General features: G+C 58.4%; 3 protein-coding genes across 3 annotated transcripts; 1 reads left to right on the plus strand and 2 right to left on the minus strand.

Annotated features, from left to right (window-relative positions):
• Nucleotides 1-209: 209 nt before the first annotated feature.
• On the minus strand, nt 210-3756 carry F5144DRAFT_638270 (uncharacterized protein; the record flags this gene model as incomplete). The annotated part of the gene is made up of 8 exons (XM_066792687.1): nt 210-502; nt 619-1586; nt 1671-2138; nt 2179-2203; nt 2234-2284; nt 2317-3258; nt 3298-3673; nt 3730-3756. 8 exons carry the CDS (start codon nt 3754-3756, stop codon nt 210-212), a joined length of 3150 nt encoding a protein of 1049 aa, XP_066649212.1.
• A 581-nt stretch (nt 3757-4337) lies between these two features.
• On the plus strand, nt 4338-7006 carry F5144DRAFT_617645 (uncharacterized protein; the record flags this gene model as incomplete). The annotated part of the gene is made up of 4 exons (XM_066791888.1): nt 4338-4476; nt 4516-4751; nt 4827-6617; nt 6881-7006. The coding sequence occupies exons 1-4, from the start codon at nt 4449-4451 to the stop codon at nt 7004-7006; spliced, it is 2181 nt and encodes a 726-aa protein (XP_066649213.1). The 5' UTR covers nt 4338-4448.
• A 661-nt stretch (nt 7007-7667) lies between these two features.
• F5144DRAFT_589277 (cyclin-like protein) lies at nt 7668-8968 on the minus strand (the record flags this gene model as incomplete). Its single annotated transcript, XM_066790021.1, has 2 exons — nt 7668-8702; nt 8777-8968. 2 exons carry the CDS (start codon nt 8966-8968, stop codon nt 7668-7670), a joined length of 1227 nt encoding a protein of 408 aa, XP_066649214.1.
• Between the last annotated feature and the right edge of the window lie 3094 nt (nt 8969-12062).

A 12062-nucleotide genomic window follows, 5' to 3' on the forward strand; every position in this document is an offset into this window, starting at 1 on the left:
ACTGTGAGGGTTGGTTCTTAGGCATATTAGACAGCCGATGTGTTGCTTTCAACGATGAACGAATACGAAACTGTTGTTCTGGGTTATGAAGGCATACAAAGGACAGAACGATAACGCCGACACCAGTGACCAGGTATCCAATACGCCTCATGCCCCCCCCCCCCCCCCTTTCTCTTAAATAACTTCTAGGTTGACACTCCCACTTACCTTCATACCGCTATCCATGACCCCCCCATCCCAGTCATGGGCACATCTACACTTCCAACCTCGTCCTCCTCATCGATGTCCTCCTCCGTTTCGTAGTCCGACTCGGTCTGCACGGCAGCCCGCCGCTCCGCCTCGGCAACAGGGTCCCAACTCCTCGGAATATCCCCGGGTTTGACAGGCGGTAACTTGCCCTCCGCCTCCCGATCCTCAGCGCGCGACGGAGAACGCGAGAAGGGGTTCAGTCCCGCCATTAGCGCCCCGCCCCAGGTAGGTTCTTCCATGTCTAGCCCCGTAGCTGTTAAACGTAGTTAGTACATAAGCCCCAAACCAGCGTAAGAAGCACAGGGAAATACATAACAAGAGGGAAAGGAACAGAGAACGGAGAAGGAAAAAAGAAACGCAAAAACTCACCCCTCTCCACCATCTCCACCATCCTCTCCCTAACCACCTCCCTCTGCAACCGCGTATCCCCCACCGGATACACCGCCGGCCCCTTCCGAAACACCACCTTCTCCTGGCGATACCGCTGCAGCTTCGGCCTCAAATACCACCACTCCGTCGTCCGATCCACCCCCGCCGGATCATACCCGACCGCCGGGTCCGCATACGCATCCTCCCGCACCGCCCGCGCCGCCTCCGCCGTCAGATACCCCGCGCCACCGTCCTCCACCGGCCACCGGTTGATGGACCAGAACTGGCGCCGCTTGGTCTTGGTCTTCCCCTCCTTCTTGCCCTTCTTGCTCTTGCTCTGCTTCTCCTTCTCCCCTGCGCGCCCCGCGGCTGTGATGGCCGCCCAGTCCCAGTTGTGGTCGCGCACGAGGATGGTTTGGTGTGTGCCGGAGGCGTCGAGGTAGTGCTGGGCGCGACCGGGCGCGAGCATCGTTTGGTTGAGGTGCAGTTCGTTGATGAGCTGCGTGCGGATGAAGTCGAGTTCGTCTGGGGTTGGTTGGCTGGTTGTTGCTGCGGTTGATGCGGCTGTGGTTGGTGATATCGTAGCTGGCGCTGCCGTGGGGGAAGGGGGTGTGGTGCGTTCGAGGCGGGCGCAGGTCCGTGACCAGGCGCGGATGGAGTCGCAGAGGTGGGTGGCAGGGATGGGTTGCGGGGGATGTTGGCGGCGGTCTTGCTCGAGCATGGAGATGGTGTAGCCGAGGCGGAAGGCAAGGGCCTGGAAGAATTCCCAGATGTCGCTGCCTTCGTTGATGTTGGCTTCCTCACCTTCGTTGATGACCGTGTCCCAGTCGGCGATGGAGTCGGGGCCGTAGTTGGGCCGTTTGTAGTCGCCGGTTGGTGTTTGCCGTGGCCAGATGACGCGGTGCTCTGGGAAGTAGTCACAGAGAGGGCGTCTGACGACGCCGTAGCATGTTGGGTCGAGGCGGAACCTGGAAGTGTTAGTGTAAGTACGCACATATATGCTACCCCTGAAAGCATAACACAACACTCAGGGCCGTAGTATCGTTTCTCACCTCAGATATCCCCTATCCTTCATCCTGTCGAGCCATTTGCAGGCATCGTGCGGCTTGAACTCATGCTTCACAACCGCGCTGCTGTCCTTCCCAGCATTGATAGCCTTCAACAGATCCTCGACCTCGACACTGGCGTCATGCGAGCTAAACAGCCCCTCCGGATTCTTATCATCTAGCAGCTTCTTCACCTTCTTCGCAAACAGCTGAAACAGCCTATACTTATCCCTCGGCGTATCCGGCAAGAACCGCCCCGTATAATTCAACCCATTCACGCACTCCCCCCCCAAAAACCGCAACCACTCCACCTCCCCAGCATCCAAATACCTCGGCACCCTCCTCCCCTCCACCACATCCCACTCATCCGGCGCCAACCACACCGGCGCCCCCCAACCACCCACAAACTCCCCCCCCACCCCCCTCTCCACCAACCCCAGCACCATCCCCAACAACGCCCTCCCAGCCCCCCCCCTCCTCCCCGCCGCCCTCAAAACCTCCACCACCACCCAACACCGCCGCAACAGATCCTCCTTCGCCTGCGCATCCGCATCCAATCCCCGCCACACCACCGGCCCGCCATTCACCACATTGCGCGGCAGCGTCGCCCACCGCGCATCCTTACCAGCATGCTCGTCCTCGACGCTCTGACGCGCCCGCTCGCGCCGCTTCTGCAGCGCGGCGAGCCGCGCGCGGTAGGCGATGGTGTGCGGCATGGTTTCGAGTTGTTGTTGCGGGGGCAGTTGGGAGGGGGGCAGGGCTGGGTGGGTCCAGGCGGGGTTGTCGGCGAGGGTGAGGATGCGGCGGAGGGTGGCGGCCGGGGTGGGGAGGAGGAGGTGGGCGTGGTGGGGGATGGTGGGCGGGGTGGTGGGGAGGGTGCGGAGGATGTGTTGGAGGGTGGCGCGGCGGGTGCCGCGTTCTTGGGCGTAGTCGACGGGGGCGCCGGGGCGGACGCGGCGGTTGTTGGGGAGAATGGTGGTGCCGGTGGCGTCGGTGGTGATCCAGGGGGTGGTGCTGCTGGAGCGGGTGAAGGCGGTGAAGGCTTGGTCTTCGTGGTAGGCGAGGTTGTCTCGCTCGGAGGCGTTCTCCGCGTCCGGGGGGATGACGGCGAGGCGGGTGATGGCGATGCGGTGCCACCACTCTCGCTGGTCTTTGGCGAGTTTGTTGTAGAGGCGGTCGCTTTCGGGTCGGTCGATGAGCATCCTGTTGACGGGGCCGGGGATGTGGGGGAGGATGGGCCTGGGGAGGAGGTTGCGGCGGTTAGGGACCGGGTTGTGGGAGGGGAGAGGCCAGTTCTGCGCGTTGACCATCCAGCCGAGGCGTGTCGACCTGAAAGGCGTTTTTGACGGTTTTGTAAATTCAATGGTTGTGGGGTTGTAGCGGTGTTGTTCAAAAAGAACATGGGCCTTCGCCTTAGTGACTGCGTCGTTGAACATGGCTTGTGTCTGTGGCCGAGCATGGTCCAGTTGAGAGTCGGCGTCTTCAAGCGCGAGCCACTCCAGGTAGGAAACGATCTCCTCGAACTTGGGCTCCCAGCCTATGCACCGATCCACATCCTCCTCGGCGAGGAACTTGATGATGGTATCGAGACGGGCTGCCAAGGGAGGTTGGCGTCTACCCCTGTACCAAGAACCAACTTCCCAGTCAGGCCCTTCGGCTATCGGATCTCCGTCTTGGAAGTCACCAGTTCCAGGACATAGCGGGATAGACCAGAGCCGTTCGGACAAGTCATCCAGTCTCCCAAGTTTTCGACTTCCCCTGCCTCCCCCGCCGGCGCTCCTCGACCGGATATGCGGGACTGACGCTCCAGGAGATCCACGCAGGCCAGGCAAAACGCGCCGGGCTTGACGTCGGCGAACCTCTAACTCCAAGGCATACTCTGGGTGGGGCGGCGTTGCCTTGATTGCCCTATCGAGCTCGTCGTCGTCAATGTCTACCACTTCGCTGTCCTCTCCGGAGAGACCGGTCGTCTCTCCCCCCATATCATCACCCAAGAGCATGTCCATGGCCTCCTCGAGTGACTGAAAAGAAGTTTCCATAACCCTCTCTGGTGCCGAGGGCGAACTGGGCTGGGTTGGAGAGATCTCGTCATGCTGAAACCCAGACGATTCTTGAACTCCCGAATGCTGTGACTCCCCCGGGGATGCCGGGGCAGGGGGGGATGACGGTTCAGGGGTTAGATAGCCCTGGTTGCTAGAATCGTATTCCATTCTAGTAGATTTCCCCCGAGTTGCTTGTCTATCTTGGTTGTCCCGATCGGAATCTCTGGTGAGGGTAAAGCGGGTTCACGACAGACAGAATGGCGTTGTTGCAATAAACGAGATGTTAACCGTGAAAAAGGGAGGGAATGTCACTGTTTGTACAAAGCAGGGGGGTAAGTGAGATATCAGGGTCTTACTTCCTGACTGGAATGTGCCGCTCGCGTCTATGTCAATACGGCTTTGCAACAATGAACAGGGCTTCAACATGTATGGCTTGTTAACTTCATCAAAGACCTTCTATCGGAGTTTCTAGAGCAGCCCCGTTTTCAGACTTCCGGGGTTGGCAAATAAAGAAATGATCCTCCGCTTAGGAACAAAGAACAACACAGACTGCTCCGACAGCTTGCTGCGGCTGACTTATGGGACCGTTCACTTTTCTTTGTCCTTAAAAAGGGGCGAAGGAAGGAGAGTTGTCTGCACAGAATGGTAAAAAGTCAACTACACGCGGCTTTCTAGGCTTGGTAGCCTCACTCTGTTAGACCTAGGCACGTGAAATAGGTCAGCTACATCGGCAGCCTTCAAAATGACAACAAACCACGGCCCTTTCAATGGTGCAAGCCTTGCGGACATTCAGGCTCTCTTTGATAGAGAGGAGGCCCAATCTTCAAATCACCTTACCGAGCCGAGAACTTCTGGTAGAGGCCAGACTCCGGGCACAAGGCGACCATCGACAATCTTCACACGCGCTGAATACAACGTCCAGCATTTTCGTCATAACCTCAACCACGATGATACTGCAGTCCGTTTTGCAAACCGGGCAACAACGCGGAGGTCGGCGAGGCTAGAGGCTGAGCGGCAACAACAGCTACAACGGGAGCTACAACGAGTGCAGGAGTTAGAGGAACTTGGGCGGCAGTATATACAGCAATATGAGCAAGAAGATGAGCAAAAAGATGAGCAGGAAGACGAGCAGGAATCTGAACAGGAACAACTGCAACTACAACCACAGCAAACAACCCCTGAAGTCACCGACGTCCAGAGTACCCTGAACCCCCATCAAAATGGCTCCGTTGAAAAATGGAAGCCGTCCATCGTGATAGGTTCTCCTCTCTGGGCCGAAGGAGAGGATCTCAACACCATTCAAATCGCCGACCGGAAGGTCATTCAGACCCGTCTATGGGTTGACCACTACCGGGGCGTACCCTACTTCGTCGAGAAGCACCAAAAGGCGGTCGAGGAGCGGGCGCAGCTGGACGAGTCGGCCGAAGAGAACACCCTGCCCAGATCCGCGCTCAAATCCACCCACTCCGACGCCATCCACGACCGCCTCGATGTCCTCCGCTCCCTCCTCCAAGACACCACCTTCCCCGGCGAGCAAACCAACCTCCAAGCCGCCATCGCAGGCTACGAGTCCGGCGCGATCCCCTACTCAGACTCCTACACCCTCCTCTGGGCGGGCCACATCGTCGACCGCTGCCCCGACTTCGACTCCTTCACGCACGACCGCGCCGCGCGCCTCGACCGCTACGAAGCGGCCCACGGCCCCGGCTGGCTATGGTACGAGCCCCCCCTCAGCGGCAGCAGCACCAACGCCACGATGCGCGGGCCCACCATCGTCGCCAAAAAGGGCTTCTGCCTCGAGAGCAAGCACGCCTGGCGCCAGGGCACCGAGAACATGGGCCACTACAACATCCGCATGGGCTTCCGCCGGCGCAAGAACACCGTCACCCGCTCCCCCACCACCCGCTCCCCCACCCCCACCACCCCCAACCCCACAAAAAACAAACGCACCCGCACCCCCAGCATCCCCCAACCGGACACCTCCCCCGCGGGCACCACCGTCCCAGACACCGACGGCCCCCAGCTCATCTACAACATGCTGCTCGACAGCGGCGCGACGCTGCCCACCCTCTGGGCGGGCGATCTCCCCGCGCTGGGGATCGACCCGGGGCGGTACTCGGCGCAGTCGGCGCGGCGGGTGAACACGGCGGACTCGGTGCTGGTGTCGCGCGTGTACGAGCTGGATGTAAGGGTGCTGGGCGGGGAGGAGGCGGCGCCGGTGGGGTTGTTTGAAGGCCAGCGGGAGGGGGAGGGGGTTGCGGGGGGTGTGGGTGGTGTGGCGGCGGCTTCGGCGGCGGTGGTTGGGGTTGGGAATGGGAATGGTGGTGGGGGGGAGGGAGGGCAGAGTGAGGACGGGGGTGAGTTTGGGGTGTTCAGCTGCACGATCCCCGTGCTTGTGTTCCCCGGGAATTCCAAGGACTTCGGCGCCGCCGACCAGGTCCCCGACCGGCTCAGCGGTCTGCTGCCGTTCCATGTGTGCTACCTGTCCGGGGCGCCCGGCACCTTCAAGCTGTGGATGGGCGAGGAGAGGCGGGACGTGCTCGGGGCGGGCCGGCTGCCGGGGATGATGCGGTACGGCGAGATTCTGGGAGCAGCACAGACGGGTGAGAAATTGAAGAGGGTACCGGCCTCGACGACGCTGAAGCTCGTCCAGTGGCGGAATCAGAGCTTGAGGGCCCCAGACCGAGTCATCTTCGAGCATGACCCTGTCGATGACGCCGGTGGTGTGCTGCGAGATGAGGACGTGGGCGACGGCAATGTCATCATGCACGGACCGAGGGGAACCGATTTCGAAAAACTTGATCCTCAGGCCGATGGCGTCCAGGTGCTACACATCGGCCGTAAGAGAAAACGGGCCTATCTGGAACCGCGGGGACGGGGAAGCACCACCACTAGGTCGGCGAAGAAGAAGGTAAAGATTGAACAAACTGGGGAGAAGGTGATGGGTTAACGTTAACCTCACGCAGAACTCACCTGGCTCGTATCATACCTACATTTATTGACGGCTGCTGGAAACAGAGATTGAGAACATGACAGGGGTATGCCAGAGACTTGACTATTTTTTTTATTTTCTTTAGCAGCTACCTGCTTGCGGTGACCTTGAATGAGTGATAGCACTGTATGGGATTGAAATACCCAAGCAAGCCCATTTTCACCAGTGCCCTGTGTCAACAGCGGTCATATCCCGCTCAGACCCAAGCCTCTGCCCGCGATTATCCCTCGCTAGCAATGTGTTGCACTGTCCCACAAATTGAGGGCGACCCAATAGCTGCTAGCAATTGCGACTGGGTGATCAAGTGAAGAAGCAAGGGTTTTGCCCTTTGATCCATCCTCGTCCAAGCCAGCCGGCTGTTCCTCGTCCTCAAACCCCATCCGGGTATCTCGCCAGTTCCCAGCTTTGCCAATCTTGGTATTTGCCTCCCAATCACCACCTCAATGTCGCCATTTTTGCTCCCTCCTCTATCAAATCCGCCGGTCGGGGCGAGAGAGATCTCATATCCGGTGTTGCCGAGACCTGTGTTGTCTTGCTCCACACAAATGGATCCATGTCGTCCCTCCCATTTTTTTTTTGTAAGGTTTCGTTTATGGTGAAAAAATTAAGATGGCGGTTGCGAATCAAGGGTATAGCCGAGGGACACCGCAGTTCCCCCACGCCACAACGACGGCTGCAGCCATGATGCAGCCGCGCCAGAACGTTCCGAGAGAAGTGAAACTTGAAAAGAAAATCGCAAAAATAAAATTCAACGCTGATGCCATGACGCTAAATGATCCCGTGCAAAGAAAGAGCCAGATGAATGCAATCTTTTTGTCTTCCAAGGTGGTATATTTCGAGGTGCCCTGAAAAGAAAAAAGGAGGAAAAGAAACAAGGCCGGATTCCCATTGGGAAACAGCCAAAGCCAGGTATTGACCAGAGCAGATATCAAGCCTCCAACAAAAACCGTGCCCCAAAGCGGTGGGACCTTAGTACGACATATGAGATACGGTGCCAAAGTACGTTGACCCCGCCATATGTTGTTGCTGTTGTTGCTGGAGATGTGGCTGCTGGTACGACTGCCCGTGGCTTGGCTGAGGGGTTGGGGTGACTGGGCAACGAGGCGGCACCTGGTAACCCTTGATCGCGGCATTGTTCTGACCAAAGCATGAGCCATCGGGGGTGATAGGCGGCGTCATGTAACCGTCAGCAGCACCGGGTACGGCACCGAGTCCCTTGTGGGGGGTGCTGTACACATCCGTTGCCTTGTTGGACAGGATGGGTTCTGACGGCGGTGATGGCGGCGCCCCTCTCCGCGCGATCGCAGCCTGCTGGGCGAGGAAGTCGGCCAGCTTGCCCGACACTCTCGAGTAATACTGGCTGGAATACTTCCTCGCCAGGGTGACAGAGGGTTGGTGGAGGTGTTGTGACAAAGTGAGGAGCGTCACGTTGTCAGAGTGGTCCCACTCGCCGTCGTTGACCTCGGGCTTGCCCAATATCGCACGACCAAGAGCGAGGGACGCCCTTGCCATGACCGAAGGCTTCGTCGACACAAAGTCCCGGTGGTAGAGGGCAATCTCGCAGATGTACGCCGCCATGTGCTCCACTTCCCGACTGTCCCGCTCCTCGGCCGCAACCAATTGTGTGAAGAAGTCGACGGTGGGGTGACCAATGTTCCAGTCCAACGTATTGAGAACGTGCATCTCCATCTGGGTAAACATGCCGGCGTCGTAGAGTCCGCAGCACATGTTGTTCAGTTCGTTGATCTGAGGCACTCTGTCCTTCTTGTCTCCGTACTTGGCAGCGATGAGAAGGGCAGCGCATCCGACCAGCTGGTAGTGCTGCTTATACACTACCCGCTTCGAGCAGTACCGGTCGAGGAGGTTGACGGTGAGGAAGAGGGTCTCGGGCAGGAGAGAGAAGGCGGAGTGAGCCTCGATCAGGAAGTCAATCAGGTACGGCCGCATAAACCACTGGATCTCGCGCTGCATGTCAATCAGATTGGCATCGGGCAATGTCTCGTCCTACAAGTGAAGCAGAGTTAGTCACGCTCCGCATCATGGCCGAATCAATCGGACGCCCAGGGGATTCCTATTACCTCCATATGGCGCATGTGCTGCATGATGTCCTCCAGATACTCGTCACAGGCCAGCCTTGAGAGCTCGTTGGCGATCATCTCCTGCTTGTTCCGGGCAAGCATCTTGGCAGCATCACGCATCGACATGTGCTGGTTCGACTCGTCCGACTCGACGAAGAAAGTGTTGTCGGGTTGGTAACCTGAGCACGCCATCTTGACTAATCGGTGTTTCTTTTTTCAAAGCCGAGCGGTCGAAATGAGAGACGGATGTTCCGAGTTCTCCAGGAATCCAAGGGCAGTATTAAGATAGAGTTGGTCGAGCCAAGGAGTGAGACGTCGACCGTGTATGATGACTAGTATTAGAGTATTAAAGAGTGTGGTGAAAAAGAAGTACCGAAAGGAGTGGCTGTGGCTGGAAATCCGCCGACTTGATGTAGGAAAGAGAATCGGGATTCTCGAGTGGCCGGGCGGTAATGAACTGTGTCGACCGGGGCTTTCTAGATCGTCGAGAATCAGCACCATTCATTCTCGAGCTCGGTCGTATTTGATGCACAACCCCGGAGCGGTGGAGCGGGCCGCTCCTCAAGATCCACCTCAGCAAGGGGGAAGAACACAATGCTCGCCGTGATTCGGTCGATCTGGCCTGTGGAGACTCATACCGGCACGGATGGGATTCCGGCGAGACTCGAGGCGCGAAAGGGGTGATGCGGTGAAGAAGGGGCGGGATCCCTTACTGCCACGGCTGCGGGTCGTCGAAGAGAAGGACCGACGCAAAAACGACACAATTCCTGACGCTGGGTGGGAAGCAACGAGTTAACGTGTCCCACGGCAGACTGTCAATGGATCGCCGGTCGATTAGGCCTGAGCGTGAAAGATGCCGGGGATTGCAGGGAGCACCCGGGTCGGCATGTATCTGCAAAGGGAGCGACAGACAATGTTCAGTATCTCTGTCCACACGCGAGCTTGTGCCTGAACGGATGACATCAGGGGCAGCGACAGGGCGAGCATGACGAAGGGGCCTGGGCCCAAGAATTCGAAAAGAAATTGGATTCTCGAAAAATGTGGAGAGCCTCATACCTTCACTCTCAGAGCCTCGGCAGGGCCAGAAAAAAAGGCTTATGCACCGATCGGGATCATGTAGATGATTCGCGAGTCGCTCTCGGCTCGTGGATCGATGGCAGAAGGGTTGTCGAAGGACCCGGTTTCTGGTGGGAAAATGGATTGAAATTTCCCCGGTAGAAATTCTACTCGCGTCGATTGGCAACGACGACTGCTTCGCTCGAACTAGACACTGGGGTCGAGGTCGAGGTCGGGAGACGGTGCGTTGAGGAACGAAGGCGAGGTGAGAGGGCGCTCGGAACGAAGGGAGCAGCCGCGGGGAGGGCAGGATTCCTCGTCGTCGAACCGAAGAATGCCTGGGCGGAGAGAGAGAGTCAAACCAGGACGCAGGGTGGAGCTCGAGAGCGTTGTGGAAAAAAAAGCTGAAGAATCGGGAACGTTTTAGATTCCTAATTCCAGCTTCTTTTTTAGATTTTTCCGTCTCTCTGCACGCACCAGTCCGGCCGTGTCCTTATATGAGGCTGGGTGAGCTAGCTTGTCGGGGGCCCAGTTTCTAAATCTCCTCCTTCCCTCCGTTTCTCGATCTGAGAAAGGGAGTCCTCGGGGGGGATGTTGGAAGGGACGGTGAGGGAGAGGGAACGACTGGTCGTGGATGGAGGAGAAGGGAAAGGGAAGGAGAGGAGGAGACGGATATTTGTTTAGGTAGGAGGAGGATGGAGAAGAGGAAAAGGGAGTGGAAAGGAGCGCAGAGATTGGTTAACGGCCGGTTTAAGACAGGGCCCCCGGTTCGCGACTGGCGGAGTGCTGAGCACCAAGCAGCCTGCAGCACCGACCGCGTACTGACGGGAGCGAGGGGGGTGAGGTACCTCTTGCCCTGGTCTGGGTGCAGGACCACGGGCTTGCAGGGAAAAAGCCAGGCCATCCAGGCAGCTCAGCACTCCAGCAGCGCCAAGAGTCGACCTCGTGCAAGGTCCTGGCTCCGTAAATCCGCTCCTGCTTTTCCCCCCACCTCCGTTGCGCAACAGGCAAGGACGGCCGTGCCAAAACCAGCCAAGGAGGAAGGAGCCATGTCCAATCGTGGCGCTCCGTCGGTCATGAGACGCAACTTGAAGCCGTTCCATTCACTCCGCGCTGTTGGCTTGGACGGGCTTCACGAGATAGGAACGCGCTTCACGATAGGTAGAGCTAGCTACGCGTCGCGAAGAAGTCGGCCGCCCGGCTGCATGGCCGCCTCGCGAGGCAATGCCGCATTGCATTGCACGTCACTTCAACAACCTTTGCAGGACAGGTCTTCCTTGGAGCTTGGCCATGATTACCACTTCCCTGAGTGGTGGTAGTGAGTGGGGTACGGAGGTCGCACTCGTTCAGGCACGGCCAGGAGGTTCGCTCCTGGCTGACTGGAGCTGGTGGTGGGCGACGGTGGGCTTGAGTGGACTCATGGCTCGGCACGGAAATTCAGGCCAGGTGGAGGAGGGCAGGGATCTACGGCTGCTTTGGTGCGGCTTGCAGGGCCCTCAGGCACTCCGTCGCCCATGGTTCACCACTCAGAGCGCTGGACGGTGAGCCCCAAGATGCACCGGGAGGTGGACCGCAGGGGAAATCCATCCAGAGACACGGTACCATAGTATGCACCGACCAGAGCGTAGCACTTGAGGAGCGTGTTGGTGTTCTCTGTTGCGCGGCTGCGTGTCGCGGTTTGGGGACTGGCGCGACCCTCGCGGATCAATCCCACACAGGCAATTCGGCCGTCGTCGGGTGTTCCGTCCCATAATCGCCTTGTGAGGCGTTGACGTTGCAGACGGGATGGGTAGAAACGGGGACTGGCAGACGAGTGTTTGCACAATGGGCTCCGGCTGTGCACAATGACCTTGAGGTAAGGTACCCAAGGGAGAATTTCTCCAGGCTCTGCATGGCCCCCTTATGGAAGGTTTGGTATATACTGCACGTATCAAACAGCATCCTGAATGAGGCGGGCCCCAACCTAGTTGCGCGAGAAAGCATCAACCCGGCTGAAGCAACGGCCAAAACGAAGACCCCGGGTTTGGGAGGGCTGATTGACACATCCATGAATGTTTTGCCCTTGTTTGTTTGTTGCACCAGTGTGGTTCCATGATCGCCATGCCATGGCCTCATCTTTAGGCCTTCGGTTCTCCGGGCGAGTTAGAAGGCCATGCCTCAAGCCTCCTCTCTCGCCATGGCTTGTTGCTTGGACGCTTAATCAACCGAGACAGCCGAACCATCGAACCCG

Source organism: Chaetomium tenue, assembly GCF_020726465.1.
Source record: "Chaetomium tenue strain MPI-SDFR-AT-0079 chromosome Unknown F5144scaffold_1, whole genome shotgun sequence".
Taxonomy (NCBI): domain Eukaryota; kingdom Fungi; phylum Ascomycota; class Sordariomycetes; order Sordariales; family Chaetomiaceae; genus Chaetomium; species Chaetomium tenue.